This window comes from Bos grunniens, chromosome 23 (genome assembly GCF_055505025.1).
Source record: "Bos grunniens cultivar Pamir isolate PY7600 chromosome 23, Bosgru_T2T1.0, whole genome shotgun sequence".
Taxonomy (NCBI): Eukaryota; Metazoa; Chordata; class Mammalia; order Artiodactyla; family Bovidae; genus Bos; species Bos grunniens.
This window is the reverse complement of record NC_141187.1, coordinates 46,839,191-46,855,417: the sequence shown is the minus strand read 5'-3', so window position 1 is coordinate 46,855,417 and position 16,227 is coordinate 46,839,191. Positions and strand designations below refer to the sequence as shown.

General features: G+C 44.9%; 1 protein-coding gene and 2 long non-coding RNA genes across 3 annotated transcripts in view; 1 reads left to right on the top strand and 2 right to left on the bottom strand.

Moving 5' to 3' along the window:
- Positions 1-13,728, bottom strand: part of ELOVL2 (ELOVL fatty acid elongase 2) — a 46,509-nt gene extending 32,781 nt beyond the window's left edge. Inside the window, exon 1 of the mRNA XM_086370331.1 lies at positions 13,663-13,728. Coding sequence (XP_086226457.1) covers positions 13,663-13,665 — 3 coding nt within the window. The 5' untranslated portion in view covers positions 13,666-13,728. The remainder of the gene's footprint in view (positions 1-13,662) is intronic.
- A 216-nt stretch (positions 13,729-13,944) lies between these two features.
- LOC147347755 (uncharacterized) lies at positions 13,945-15,397 on the top strand. Its single transcript, XR_015152556.1, has 2 exons — positions 13,945-14,342; positions 14,561-15,397. It is a non-coding gene; the product is annotated as an uncharacterized LOC147347755 (long non-coding RNA).
- On the bottom strand, positions 14,074-14,752 carry LOC147347756 (uncharacterized). Its single transcript, XR_015152557.1, has 2 exons — positions 14,617-14,752; positions 14,074-14,444 (listed from the first exon to the last, which is right to left on the bottom strand). It is a non-coding gene; the product is annotated as an uncharacterized LOC147347756 (long non-coding RNA).
- Positions 15,398-16,227: the final 830 nt, after the last annotated feature.

Below are 16,227 nucleotides of genomic sequence, written 5' to 3'. Positions count from 1 at the left end.
GTGCCTTCTTGCCACCCACTCAGCTGGTGATTATTTTTAGCCAATCCTGGGTCTTGTGTGTGTGGGGGTTATGTTAAAGGAGACAGCATGGCATTCAGGGTGGTTCCTTGGAAAGAATGGGAGTTTTACAAGGGTTCTAGTCTTGGTTCTGACACTAAGTAGTTGTATAACCTTGGGCAAGATAATCATCTGAGAGTAACATCTTTGCTATCTATAAAATAAGTATCCTAACTTATGTGAAGCTTAGTGGATGTCATATCTGTGAAAGCATCTGTGATGGGCCTGCGCCTGAAGCAGACGCTTAACAGGTGTTCATTCATTCCCTGCATTTTCAGGCCCCCACTGAGCAGCACACTGTCACGTCTGTGTCTCTTCTCCACCATCACCCTTGAATCATCTAGAGGGAGTGATGTCATAGGAGAAATGGCCCTTCTTGAATTTAGGCTTATCTCAACAGTGATGTCTTTTAAAAAAAATTTTTTTAATGGTCCTTTTTCAAAAAATTAGAAGAGGAAGTGCAGTAGTGTAAAAGGAGAGGAACGAAATTCTAGTTTGAGTTATAACACAGGAAAAGGACCCAAGGGATATTCAACGTGAATATTCGCAGAGACAGCACTGCCTAAGTTAGCAGTTAGAGAGAGCGAACAGCTGCTGCGTGCAGGCGTTCAGAGTCCCTCGCCACGGCCTCCTGAGAGGACACACGAGCGTCTCTCCCCAGCCTGCCTCGATTTCCCTGTCTGCTAAAAGGAGGTGTTGGTACCACCTCACAGGCCTGCCCTGAGGATGAGTAAATACAGGAAAGGTTCCCCTGAGAGTTCCTGGAGCTCTGGCTTACTAAGTGTGATCAGGTGCTATTGTTGGTGTTTGGCTATTTATGGCTCCTGGGAAAACACCCTTCTTCCTCTGATGAATGTTGAGAACAACAAACAGGCCCATGTGCAGCTTATCCTTTAGTCCTCTAAAACCACATGGTGACTGAGTCTGACCCTGTAAGGTCTTTCTTTCAGAGTTGGTTCCGCCAGCCAAAAAGGATGGACTAGGGTCTCAGAAAACAGAAGACCATCCTGTCTTGCAGCTCATCTGTCCTACATGTGCTATTCATATCCGATCTCTAATGCAGATCCCACATCCATTTTCAACTTAAGAAAAAAACGGAAAGGCATAAAAAGGTAAAGAAGAGTAAAATAAGTATCACGTGTTAAAACTATCACATTTGTTTCAAATCTTTTAAAACTAATTCAGTATTTACCGAATACACCTAGCAGGTGCTGGGAATAGAGAAATAAAACATAATTGATAAAGTCGCCCTTCCCTTTGTATGCCTCCCTGACCCTGAGTCCCTTGTTCCCTCCTCAGATATAACCACTGCAATCGTTTTGATATAAGGCCTTCTTGTCCATTTTTTATATATTTATAGATATTCAAACAAAAATCACATTGCTTTTGTACATTTTAAGGGTGCATATAAATTATACTTGATTTCTGCAGCTTCATCTATTCCAGTTCACTCACTGTAACTGCTGTATGTATCTCATCATATGAATATTCTATAATGTTATGCATTATAGGTTTTTTAGGCTTTATAGGTTATTTCCAGTTTGGGGGCTATTACAAATGATGATGCTTTATACAAGTCTCCTTGTGTTTATAAGCGAGAATTTCTCTGGGAATTGCCATGTTGTTTATTAAAATTTCTGATTTTGGTAAAAACTACCATAGTGCTCTACGAAAAGTTACAGGATTTGCTGTCAGCATTTTTAAGTTTCTGTCAAGTTCATGTGTGTTGCGTGGCTTTAATTTGCATTTCCTTATTACTACTGCGGTTGTGCATGCCTTTCAATGTTTATTGACTTGTGGTTTCCTCTGCAGTGAGCTGCCATTAATAACGGCTGCCCATCTATGCTTCTAACAGGTTGCTTATCTGTTGTTTGCATTTATGTGTGCGTGGTCAGTCATGTCCGATTATTCGCAATCGCATGGACCCACCACACTCCTCTGTCCATAAGATTTTCCAGGCAAGAATACTGGAATGGGTTGCCATTTCCTCCTCCAGGGGTTCTTCCCGCCCCAGGGATTGAACCCGTACCTCCTGTGTCTTTTGCACTGGTAGGCGGATTCTCTACCACTGAGCCACCTGGGAAGCCTTCATCTACTGAGTTTATGTAAGTCATCTATATAACAATCTATACTCTTACACAGATGGCAAATACCTTCTCCTGGTCTGTTGCTTGTTTTTTAAATCTCTGCCTAATAGTGTCTTCTGTCATGTCAAAATTTAACATTTTGATGTGATCAAACCTGTCACTTTCTATGATTTGTGATTTTTCAGTCTTGCTGAAATTACCATGGGTAGCAGGAAAGTCAATTACTATAATGAAACAAGCGATGGTGGATGAGACGCAGGTATAGAGTGGGCTTCAATCCTCAAACCACCATGTACTAGTCATAGGACTCTGAATAAAACAACCCAAGTCTGTTTCCTCTTGCTGGACACATCTGACCGTTTATCCAGCGAGTATTCTTTGGGTATCTGTTGCATACTGGCACCATCCTAGTGTGGCAACTGCAGCGGTAAGCAGGATGTACAAAGTTCTTGCCCTTACAGACCTTATACTGCAGAGGGGAAGGCAGATCATTAACTAAGCAATTAACCTACAACTGAGATGCTGTGAACGTGTTCTGTAAATTGAAAAGCATACAAATATGTCGTGTTATGATTATCACTGTGAGGGACATTGTGGAAAGTTCTTCTAAGGTTGCTCACACACTGAAGGTAGAATTATCCTATTTTTTCTTTTTAAAAAAGAATGAACCATACAAGGCAAAGTAACTGTTAGGTAGGAAAGGGTTTCATGTGCGAGGGCATCATGGACCAGCAACCTGGAGACTTCCCTCCCTTGGTTCAAAGTCCTCCTCCAGCCTCGCCTGAACCAGTCCTCTAAGCAACAACTTCATGCCAGGCAGATGGGTCTGTTCCCTGCCCGCAACACACCCCACGAGTCTTCGACTTTTCTCACCTAATCTTAGCCTCTTCTAACACTGTCCTCTCCTAGATCATGAAAAGTAATAAGCCCCATATCGTCCACCTATTTTGTTTGGTTTTACAAATACACTAAAATTTCTAATCAATTTCCACTACTAAACTGATAGGGGAAAATTAGGAAAAGCAGCAGTAAATATATAAAATCATGTATATCATATATATATGATATATTCTTTCCTCATGATTTGCAATACAACATACCAATCCAAGAATCAGCTATATTTAGGGTTTTAGTATGTGAAGTAATGGCAATCTGGTGGCAAAGGCAGAGCACGGAAGATCTGTTTTCTTGTACATTTGTAAGGGTTAAGGCATTAGATTAAGCACAATTAAGAGGCTCAAGACACAGGCAATTTGATGTGGGCAGTTGGGAAAATAGCTGAAGTTTAATCTGATTACATGGCACTCTTAGCAGGTTCCAAAATGGTACTTCAAATCCATTAAACAGTTTTCAAAATACATTCAGTTATGTGACTGCAGCTGTGGGTGAGAATCACTGAGAAAAACTGCTCTAAGATGAGAACACAGTTTACCTTTCATTTTTCACTATTTAACAGAATTCATGCAGCCTAAAGAAAAGGACAAAGAATAAAGTCTTTATCACTTTTTAATTCTCTCCAGAAAAAGTCCTGAATGTCAAAACTAAAATCTCAGGAATATGAAAAACTTTTTAATGTAAATATATCAATCAAGTTAGATTTTAAAAGATCTCTATCCCAAGCACAGAGAAAAGTTAGGTTTGTAAATATGAATATGATGAAGTTTCTGTGGGCAACAGCCACCAGTTTTGAGTATTTACTCTTGGCTAGCTTATATGTTAAGAGGGGCCTTATATATTATCTTATTTGATCTAATATTCACCTTATGTTACTATATATATTTTATAGATGAGATAAATGGAGTAGAGAATTGAACCTAGGAGTGTGTGGTGAAAGAGTTGTTTTCAAAAGTTGACAACATGAAAATAAGAGAACTAATGCACTGAACTAGCCCCCTTATAACCTCCTTATCTAGGCTCTTCCAGCCCCAGCTGTTATGGAAACCAGCTTAATCTTCCTAAACAATGCTTTCATCATTTGGCTCTCCATTCCAAAATCCAGTTTACAAAATCTAGAAGACACTTCCCAGCCTCAGATTCAAGACTCTTCAAAATCTGGCTCGATTCATCCCGTAATCCCCTTGGTCTCTAACCTTCCAACTCAACTCTTTCTGAGCACCCGTTCTGTGCTAGGCTCGGCAAAGATGTGTCCTTGTCCACAAGCTGCTCATAGCACACAGCTTTTACTCAAATGCACTTGTTATTGCTTTCTGCTTCCCTACCAAGTTATATCCCTAGATGGAATGTTCAATTCTACCTTCCTTTTTCCTACCTACTAAAATCCAACCTACTCAAGATCCAGTGTTGACCCCCAACACCTTTATGATCATACACTAACCTTTGCTACGAAGTGTCCCTCGTTCCTTGAGAACTCCATCTAGAACACTAGATTCCACATTCATGTACACGAGATTCCAAGCGAACAGATTCCACAGCCAGCATTCAGATTGAGTCCGCACGTGTGGCTTCACCAAGTCTGGAGATGTACATTTAAAATTCCTGCTCCTTCGACCCACGCTAGCTCTCCGATGATAGGTTTGATGTTTTTCCCTCTCACTGAATTGCCTCCTCTTCTGAGTACACTGGTGTCACAGACTCAAATCCTGACCTCAGTTTTATCAACCCTGATGATTTCCAGCTCTTCAGTTACCAGCCACCTCCTGGTCCTGATCACATTCTTGGCCTGATATTGAAGCAAACGTGCCTTGTATTGCAGGGTTTAGATTTTTTTTTTTTTTTTACTAACACAACTATTCACCTTATCATGTAAGTCTTCTTACTGGATAAAATGTTACATAAAGCACATTTACTGGCCTGAGTGACTGGTTGTCTCGGCTGCTGACCTGGGCATACGCTCCTGCTGGAGGACTCAGGAGTCTCCCGCTGCGCGGCTGACTGACAGTGCCGAGCACACTGCCTGTTACGACCACGTGCCAGATGAATGACCAGTGGGCACACCTGCTCAAAGGCTCACTGAGGCATGTACGGCCATGTCTCCTTGATGTCAATTTTAAAGAACATGGCACTCGATGTAGAGAACAGTTCTCTTTTCATCAAAAGAAAACTTAATGCAATTCCAAAAATCAATGCAATTCTATCAATTCGCAAAGTGTGCACCAAAGACTTACGACTATGACAGACACCTGTTCTATCTTACACAAAGCAAGCACCACTAAGATCAGTGTTCTTTTCAGAAATCTGTTACAACAGGGACAAATCCACTTACTTTTAAATTGTAAAGAGAAAAAGATTTATGGAACAGGTTTCAAATAGGAAAAGGAGTATGTCAAGGCTGTATATTGTCACCCTGCTTATTTAACTTACATGCAGAGTACATCATGAGAAATGCTGGGCTGGATGAAGCACAAGCTGGAATCAAGATTGCCAGGAGAAATATCAATAACATCAGATATGCAGATGACACCACCCTTATGGCAGAAAGTGAAGAGGAACTAAAAAGCCTCTTGATGAAAGTGAAAGAGAGTAAAAAAGTTGGCTTAAAGCTCAACATTCAGAAAACGAAGATCATGGCATCCGGTCCCACCACTTCATGGGAAATAGATGGGGAAACAGTGGAAACAGTGTCAGACTTTATTTTTCTGGGCTCCAAAATCACTGCAGATGGTGACTGCAGCCATGAAATTAAAAGACGCTTACTCCTTGGAAGGAAAGTTATGACCAACCTAGACAGCATATTCAAAAGCAGAGACATTACTTTGCCAACAAAGGTCCGTCTAGTCAAGGCTATGGTTTTTCCAGTGGTCACGTATGGATGTGAGAGTTGGACTGTGAAGAAGGCTGTGCTCCGAAGAATTGATGCTTTTGAACTGTGGTGTTGGAGAAGACTCTTGAGAGTCCCTTGGACTGCAAGGAGATCCAACCAGTCCATTCTGAAGGAGATTGGCCCTGGGATTTCTTTGGAGGGAATGATGCTAAAGCTGAAACTCCAGTACTTTGGCCACCTCATGCAAAGAGTTGACTCATTGGAAAAGACTCTGATGCTGGGAGGGATTGGGGGCAGGAGGAGAAGGGGACGACAGAGGATGAGATGGCTGGATGGCATCACTGACTCGATGGACATGAGTCTGAGTGAACTCTGGGAGTTGGTGATGGACAGGGAGGCCTGGCGTGCTGCGATTCATGGGGTCGCAAAGAGTCAGACACGACTGAGCGACTGAACTGAACTGAAATCTAATTTACAAAGAAACCAAAAAACCACAGAAACATTTTAGTAGGAGAGGCAGGATCTTGAAGGGGTCAAGGTAAGCATGACACCGTTGCTGAAGAAACACAGTAGGGAAGGCAGTGTGCTTTGAGTCTGAAACAGATTTTAGCCAGTAAATCCCAAGATGACTTGTGACACATGCCATTCCTTTTTAGGAATCGGAATAGATAAGAGGCCAAAGGACAGCAATGCTTTCCTTGAATATACAAAGAACTAACAACTCTTCAGCCCGTGGAGAGAAGGGATGTGAAACAGCTTCCAGGTACAATTCTGACAGCAGAGTATTTTGCCGACAACCCAAGACACCCTCTCTCGGGCATAACTTCACCGACATTAAACAGCCATGAAATCTGTAATTTCCAAAAATCAAGGAAGCTGCTGGCTCCAAGAGAGGGTGTCTTCCTGGGACGAAAGCCTTTGAGAAAGTCGAAGCGCAGCGGCCCTCCTTCCCACGGTGCCTGGTGAGCCCCGCATGGACCCCCCCAGAGGCAGAGAGGAGAGTCGCTCTCAGGCTGAGCCCTCCGGAAAACTCAAGTGGCCTCACTGATTTTTGCCTTATACACACCTTCTGATTTCTTCTTGAAAGGCGCGAGTTAATTTTTAACCTAACTCTTCAGCATATTGGTCAATAAACTTTTTGAACCTGGTCAAAAAAAAAAAAAAATTACGGTCTCCCAAGTTGCCATAGCATCTGTTATTAAACTCAAAAATTCTAGTAACCAAATTCTACTGAGCCTCATAGAAAAATCAGTACATTGTTTAAGTATTGGAAATAAACCCAAATGGTGAACTCTCATTATGAACCAAAAATTCTTGTGCAGAGTTGCTGTTGGTCTGAGTGATGTCTCAACACTGCAGTCATTCTACTCAAAAACAGACTTTACTTCCTTTGTAAATTAATTATCTACTATTCAGGTGTTTCCATATTTATTATACTGGTAAGTAGATTAGGTTTGATACACACATATATTGTTCATGATCACCTCCATTTAAAATGGCTTTCTCTTATGTGCTCCATTTCCATACAAATGAAACAGACTTTTAGGTTTTATGTATACTCATTACTTTTGAATGTATGTGTGTATGTATATCTCTATCCATCTACCTACCTATTCTTTTAATTTATGAGAAAAAAATTACATGGGGAAGTCATTCTGATTTTTCCCTTCTCATCTACAGTAACAAGAAACAGCTCTTCTTTCATCGTATTTGTATGAGAAGAGTACATTTGCGCTGGTTCTAGGATAAGGATATCAGGATTAGCAAAAGAGATGACATTTTTGGAGTCAGAAGGCTTGTGCCTGGTTTTGTTACCTGTAGTATGTGATCCTGAGTAAATCATTTCTTGTTTTAAACTCAATTTTCTCACCTGTAAATTGGTAGAGTCTACAGGACTTGTCTCTCTCAAAAGTCTTTTGTGAGGCTTCAAACCAGATAATGTGTGTAAAAATGCATTAAAAAAATCTTACTGATTAATAACTATAGAATATTACTATACTTGTAGTGCATTGAAGTGATAACTCAAAGCCAAAAAAAGGCAACATATGTAATTATTCAGTAAATTTATGCATGATAACTTTGTTTATATTATTAAACTATTCGTTTTTAAAGAACTTAATTGTATAATTATAGAACTTAAATCTATAATTATAGATTTCATTATGTAAAAACAATATAATCTGGCCTGGTCTACAAATTATGAAATGCAAGCAGAATTACAGAAATGCACACACATTTTGATTTCAATAAGAACTTATGAAATTACAGGTTTACCTATTTAGAAATAACAACCTAACCTTCCATAAATATAACGATTATGAAGTATAATACAGATGTGGGAATACACACACATGATCATTTACTAACAGGTCACTCGGGCGTCTGTGCCTTGGTGAAGTATCTATATTGCTCAAACAGGCCTAAACTGAATGGTGGTGATTTTAAACGCATTAAGAGACTGTCCTTTGAAGTAAATTACTGTGGATATGTCTGCAAAGCAAAAGTTCGTTTCCCAATTCGTCCTCGGCAGGTGGGAAATGGGACGTAAGGAGACAGGAGCACTGCTCGGGGAGCCAGCAGAACCTGCCAGCACTTGGTCAACAGTGGCTCAGCGTTCACCGACCGTCAGGGGTTAGGCTCGGTGCCTGAGCTACGTCACTGAGCAACGCAGACAGACACCTGGCCTTGCGAAGCCTGCCTTCATGTAGGAAGGACAAGAAAGCACACAACGTAATAAATGATCAGAAGATTCCCAGGGCTATGTAAATGAGTAAATTATAAAGTTGTAGTGTTATGGAAAAAGCAGAGAGCCGTAAGGAGATGCATGTAACTCGGCCGAGAGCAGGCTCCAGTTTTAAATAGTGATGTTGGGGTAAGCCCAACTAAGAAGGTATTAGGAAGACAACCACACAGCTCGCATAGGAAACACCCAGCCAGAGAGAACAGCCAGTGTAAAGGCCCCATTTGCTTCTGACAAAATCATCTTGTGAAAACGAGAGGAGCCCATTTTGCTGATGAGTAACCAGTGCCCCAGAGTAACCTGGTCAAGGGCACAGAGCTGGTCCACGACAGACCCAGGACGAGAGGCTAGGGCTCCTGGCTCCCCATTCAGGCCTTTCTTCTGCTCTGTGCCCTTGCTCTCCAGGCACAGAGGGCGGTGCCCTGTCCCGCTAGGGCACTGAGAAAGGCAGGGTGTCATCACTGATGTGCTGGTTGCTGCTATTAACCGGGTCCATTGACAGTTCTTGGAAAGTAGATGAAGCTCAACAGTAACATCCTTTGCGCGGCCTGTGGTTGATATTTCTCCTCCCTCTACCTGTGCTGCTTTCCTTGGACGGTTCGTTTTAATACCACATCATCAGTTAAAGTCCATCATCAGTTAAAGTAAGTCTATTTCTTTGGATATTTGATAAAGGAAAAGATGTTCAACACGGAAAGAAGCGATCAAATGGAAACCATTTGTGACTCACGAAAAACAGCCAGTGAAGGAATGGACAGGGTGTGGAGGCTGGTGGTTTGGAGAGAGAGGCAGGCTTGGGGAAGGGAAGCAGGGGGCTGGGGAGGTGGGAGGGAGTGAAAATATTAGGAGAGAGCCCCCAGCATTGAGCTACGTGAAAACGATGATGAAAGAACAAGCTTCAAGTAAAGAAACAATCAGACAACAGAAGAGGAAACCTGGAGAAAAAGCAATAGTGGAAAAGGGGCTGGAGACAGTGAAAGACATTTTCAAGTTAAAATATGAGATTAGACGATAAACAACACAAAGAGGAGAGAAAGAGTAAGAATCAGATTTCTGACACCGTAGATGCCGGAGCTGGTGGAATTACTAACAGCAAGACGGACCGGAGGCAAGTCTGAAAGGCGAGGAGCTCTCTTTCAGTAATGCTGGGTTTAAGGTGGCAGGGAGGCTCTCGCGAGTGCAAAGGGCCCAGCAGACAGGAGGTACATCTGGAAGGTGTGGATCACCCCAGAGCTGTTCTGTCTAACACAGTAACCTCGACCTCGAACCATGTCATGTGTGGCTATTGAGAAATCGTGGTGAGGCTGAATAGAACAAGTTCCAAGCATAAAACACATACCAGATTTTAAAGATTACACATGGAAAAAAAAAAGCACCCACTGTTTTCTACACTTACTACATGTTGAAATACCATTTTTGTGAATTAGGTTAAAAATATGTTAAAAATTAATTTCACCTGTCTCTTTTTACTTTTTAAAGTGACTAGTAGAAAATTTTAAATCACACATATGGCCTGCATTATATTTCTCCTGGAAGGCATGCATACAGAACAATACTAGGAATGTTTTAGGACCACATAAGGGGAAGAGAATTCTGAGAAGAATCACATACATCATTTAGGAGGGTCTGAACTGCAAACACATATGCGAGAAAGAAAAAAAAACACGTCATTATAACAGTTAACATTTACTGAACATGCGCAGGACTAAATGAGCCACATCAAGTGCATTATCTTATTTGTTCCTCAAACAACCTTGCTGCTGCTGCTAAGTTGCCTCAGTCGTGTCCGACTCTGTGCGACCCCATAAACGGCAGCCCATCAGGCTCCCCCGTCCCTGGAATTCTCCAGGCAAGAACACTGGAGTGGGTTGCCATTTCCTTCTTCAATGCAGGAAAGTGAAAAGTGAAAGGGAAGTTGCTCAGTCGTGTCTGACTCTTAGCAACCCCATGGACTACAGCCCACTAGGCTCCTCCATCCATGGGACTTTCCAGGCAAGAGTACTGGAGTGGGGTGCCATTGCCTTCTCCGAAAACAACCTTATGGAATAACATTAGCATCTTTTTTTCACAGAATAAAAAGCTGGGGCCAAGAGAAGTTAATCTGCCCAAGGTCACAGTTAAATGCTGTGCTGGAATTCAAACCCAAAGTTGAGTCCATGCCTCAGGTTCCAAATTGCTACATCAACCCCAGAACAATTGATATTCTGCTATTAAATTGTTAAATTTTAAATGGCTGTATTTAAACTAGCAATTTATTGTAATAGTTCATTGTTAAGAGCTGGTGAAATACCAGCAATGTCCTAATTCCAAGGTTAAGAAAAAACACAAGTGAGCAAATTTGTAACTTCAGAATTATGGGAACTAATGGCAATCCACTCCAGTACTCTTGCCTGGAAAATCCCACGCACGGAGGAACCTGGTAGGCTGCAGTCCATGGGGTCGCACAGAGTCGGACACGACTGAAGCGACTTAGCAGCAGCAATTTGACCTCCTTTGTCTATGTTGAGCCTGAAGAAGAGCTTCCAGTGCGGCTCCGTGCCTTCAGTCAACGTCTACACCTAACACCCAAACCTGCTGAATTAGGTTGTACACAGCGCATGTCCAAGGCAGGTGATCCTGGACGCAACTAACTCTAACCAGAAGGGCCCTGCCTCCTGAAGATGACTAGATAGACAAGACTCCAAAACTGTGATTAACATGTTTTGAAGGGATCGATTATATCTTAACTAAAAAAAAAAAAAAACATGTCTTGGAGGAAGCTAAAATTTCAGCCTTTTGTTGGAGAACCAAAAAGTAAGCTTACCCAACTGGATGCGTCTAAAATGGATTTGATATGCTTTTGAAGAAAAGAAAAAAATGGCTTGATATTTTGACTGGAGTCATACATAGCAAAATCTCCTAAAAATATAAACTTGCATAAAAATGAGATATCTTATATTTGGTTTAGTTGGTTGCTAGTTTTTAATTAGAAAGAAAATTTTCTTTCCTGTTTATCTTTAATTTTTTACTACCTATCTGGGCAAGACAGTAGTCAGAACCACAGACTTGCACAATGATGGTTAAAATCACATCATTTACAGAAATGATTAAACATTAACCAGGTAGATTAAGCAGTTTGGCTCAGACTATAAAAGCACACTTTCCCAGGCTTTAAACAAAGGATTACCATAAATTTATACTCTGGAAGTGGAAAAAACGGAACTTGAAAGAAAAACGGGTTTTGGAGTAAGATGAATTAGCAGACACACCTTGAGAGACTGTTCATGTTGGACTTGGATCCAGAGGGGTGTCTCTGAACCAAACCACTACCTTATAAACCCTGAAGTTTCACACACTCTGCATCGTTTTTTTTTTTTCCAAGTGGGAAGACTCGGATTTGGACATTTACAAGTGAAATAATTCTCTGAAGACCCGAAGTTTCTGAAAAATGCTTGTCTTCAGGCAGTATCAGCTTGCCCTTTATTCTGGCTTTTTTAGGTTCCCATGATTCTTCCATTCAGTTAAGGAGACTTTCTTGGACATTTCCCTTACTCGTTGTAATTCATAATAATTTGGAGCAAAGGTTCAGGACCAGAAGGACACAGCCAGTTAGCCCTAAAAACCCTTTGTCCACCCAGGTGCCAAGCTACCAAAAGCTCGGCCAACTCTACTCTTACCATCAAGGGCCACCACACTGAGTCCCTCTCATCCAAAAGCATGTCTCCTCTCAACATCACCCGTGATTCTCATCATTACAACTGTTAATTGAATAGATAAACCTATAGTCGTGCTGCTGTTTCTTATTTGTACATTAGCATCAGTATGCTCCTTTACTGGGCTACTTTTTTCAGATTACGGAGCACTGGCGATTGGCCAGGCATCTGTGCAGGCACCAGGAATGGAGCAGTCAACAAAATGACAAAAAATAAAAATAAAAACCCCAACTCTGCCCTACCGAAACTGACAGTCCAGTGGGAAACGCATTCAAGAAAGTCCATAAACTAAATAGAGAGTGTGTTAAACAATAGAGATGCTTCAGGCGGGGAGAAAATGAAGCCGACTAGGGTCCTACGAACTGCGGTGAGTGGCCAAAAAAGAAGGCTCCTCCGTCCACAGGGAGATTGCGTGTGCCCGAAAGGGGAGAGGGTGGACAAAAATCTAGGACTGACTGGTGTCAGCTGGAGCGGGGTGAAAGGAGATGCGCGTTCTTTTAACGAGCCCTGAAGTGGGGGAGAGGGGACCATCTGGGAGGGAGGAGAGAAGCAAAGATAAACAGGGGCCACCGAGGACGTACGAGACTTCACATCTGAGTTCCGCGCACACTTTCCTTTTTTTTTTGGAGTCACAGAATAGGGCTCTGCCACCAACAGTCTCGAGCGATGCCTGGGTCAGGGACACGCGGGGACACACACACACGCCCCTTTCTCTCCGGGAACTAAGCCTAAGATCCAGCAGAAAGCCTCGTAAACTGGGAAATGAGCCGGAGCCTGCGGAGACAGCGGTTGCGGGGGGAGAAGAACGGAGCAGAGAGGCCCGCTCACCCCGGTTCACACGGGGACACCCCGCCCCAACCCCGCCGTGCAAACCTGGGGGGGCCGCGCGCAGACACACCCCCGGCGCTTGCAGGCTCCGTGCAGGCGGGAATTCAACCGTTAGCGCCCCGGAGCCGGCGTGAGTCCCGCGGCGGGGCCGGTCCCGCGCGAAGCGGGGCGCCGTCCCCCGGACCCGGAGAGTGGAGCGGCCGCCGCGGGACGAGGGGGGCGGCGCGGAGGGCACGTGCATGCAACAGGGGACTGGACGCGGCGGCGGGCGCCGGAGGGGCCGGGCGGGACCGCGGAGCCGGCGACACGGCGAGCCCGGGCGCGGCCCGCGCGCCCCCCGTCCCCAAACGTCCGCCACCCCCTCCCCAGGCCCGCGCGGCGCGGCCCGCCGACAGCGACGGGTTCCAGCGGCCGAACCCGCAGCCCCCCGCGCCGCCGCCGCCGCCGCCGGCCGCTCAGCCCCCTTCCCGCCCCGCGCGTCGGTGGCGGAAAGGAGGAAGGGGCGGCGGCGGCGAGAGGCGCGCGGCGCCCACTCACCATGGCCGGAGGCGCGGCGACCCCGGCGGCCGGCGGTGCGCTGTCCAGGGTAGCCGGCGTCCCTCTGCCCGCGCTCCCGCCGCGCGCGCCCGCCGCCCCGCCCCCGCGCGCCGCGCGCCCCCGCCGCCCCGCCCCCCTCGGGCTCGCGCGCGCGCCCCCCGCCGCAGGGCCGTTTCGGGCGCCCGCCGCGCCCCGCCCAGCCCCTCGCCCGGGCTTCGCGGAACGCCGCGCGTGCGGGCTGGCGGGGGAGGGGCGCGCGGGCCAGGCGGCGGCGGCTACCCCCCGCCACCGGCGCCCCCTGCCGGCCGGGCGGCGATGTGCAGGCCCGGCTCCCGCCACAAACACACACATACACACCGGCGCCCCCTACCGACCGGGCGGCGAGGTGCAGGCCCCGCGGGCGCCCGCTGCGCTCGGATGCTCAACGTTCGCGGAGGCTCAGCCAGGACCCGAGGCATCGCCCGCCGGCTGTACCCCGGTCTCACCCACCCCGAGCCCCGGAGGCTGCCAGCGCAGCCGATCTGGGGGAAGAGGGGGCTGCAGGGGGCCAGGACGTCGTCGTTCGTCCTTCGCTGACTCGGCTCCAGGGCTTTCAAGCACACGTTAAAGGCAGATGAAGGCTCCCACTTGGGATGCAGGATGACCCTGAATTTTGCAGGATGCAGCGGTCAGATGGAGGGGTCAGTCCGGTTCCTTTCGGGGATGAGGTCGGGAGCTGGTCAGTCTCCGCAGGAGATCCCTTGTCTCGCGTGAGGCTCTGGCTCAAGAGGATGGTCTTGTTCCTTGAATTAAAAATGTGTGTGGGAAGGAAATTCACCCCAGTACTCACCCCAAATTGTTTTTCCCCCCAATAGCCGTATTATGAAATGATTTGTCTTAATATTTTTTCATTTTTCAGGGTTTTTTAAAACACATATTATTTTATAATTTTAAATCCACAAAAATGGTTCTCACATTCTTTGGACCTTCAACTAGGAAAAGACTGGCTCAGTGTCACTGTATGATTAATCTACTGTAACGCAGTGTGAATTCTCAACGTATTCTCAGACATTATTGTGTATAAATTGCACCTGAGGATTTAATCAACTACAGAGACCTGGATGCATCAAGCTGCTCTCAGCTGCAGATCAGGAATACAAATTTTTAACAAGCATAACAAGTGAGGCTGATGCAGGCACGTAGGCCACGGACCACATTTTGAGAACACAAGTCCGTCATCTCTGAAAGGATTTAGTCTTATTTTTCTAACAAGATGGCGGAGGTGGGGGAAGGGGGGGAGAGTGTGACAGCTAGCCGCTAAGCGTTCTGCTCTTTGCTTGTAGAAATTATACCATTGATGTCATCTATACCTTGCAAAGAACACCAGGTTCACATGTGTAAACCCTTAAATTTTGAATTATACTTCCCATTTGGTCTGATAATTCTTGTTTATTACTTTAAAATATTTATCAGCCCACAGGTCCAGAAGGAGGTCTAAAATGTCACGGATATATTATTATCCATCACTTAAAATAAATTACGGCTTTTCTTGTTGCTACAATAAAGGAACATAGGAGATGGCAAATGCCAGAAGGTATTCTTTTTCCCACTAATTATTTCATTAAATAGAAAAAGGAAATGGTTCTACCCCTGTTAACACGGAACTGGGATCATATCTTCACGTTCTGACCAGAGATAACATGAATTCCCATTCATTTGTCCATAATTAATATGCAATAAATATGCTTTTATAAGATTTTTCTTTTATTACTTGTTCTCTTGTATGGATCACTCATAATTTATTGTGACTTTAAATCAGTCTGCTTTTCTTCAGAGTGTGTTTTTTGGCGAACGATAGAAACCGACCCTAGAAATCACATTCTTTCCATGGCCATATGCTTTCCTTTGTGTAAAGAAAGCTCTGTCCTGGTGTATATGGTCAGGCCATTCAAGGTGGCTGTTTCTTTGCTCACTCTGTATCCCCTTCTTGTGGAGAAGGAAATGGCAACCCACTCCAGTGTTCTTGCCTGGAGAATCTCAGGGACGGGGGAGCCTGGTGTGCTGCCATCTATGGGGTCGCACAGAGTCGGACACGACTGAAGCGACTTAGCAGCAGCAGCAGCATCCCCTTCTTGACCAGTCCCACTTCACTCATCTGGTTAACCAACCCTCTTAATTACAGGGCTTAATCATTAAGTGCCTCTGTGCTTGCCCCCGTCCCAGCTGCCTGTTTCCCTGGTAACTGATGAGCCACCCTGCCATCAGTTTCGCCAAGAAATAGTAGCTTCTTTCTTGCCTGAGGCGTGAAGGTTGTTGTTGCTTTCTGCCTGCCCTTTGCTGTCCATGGTGGGGGTATTGCTCCAGGACCTTTTGTTTCAGACTTGTGAGGTCCCCCGTCCTTTAAGACTTGGATGTCTGTTTTGCTGTTTCTGGGTTCCTTCTTTGGAGCGTGCTGGGTGTAGCCCAAGACTATCAGTCTGAAAAATAAGAGTAAAACCAGATGAAGCCACACTGGTGCTGCTTGATTACCTCCAACAATTTAGTGCATCTTTTACTCAGGATTACCAGGGCTAAGGATTTATGACA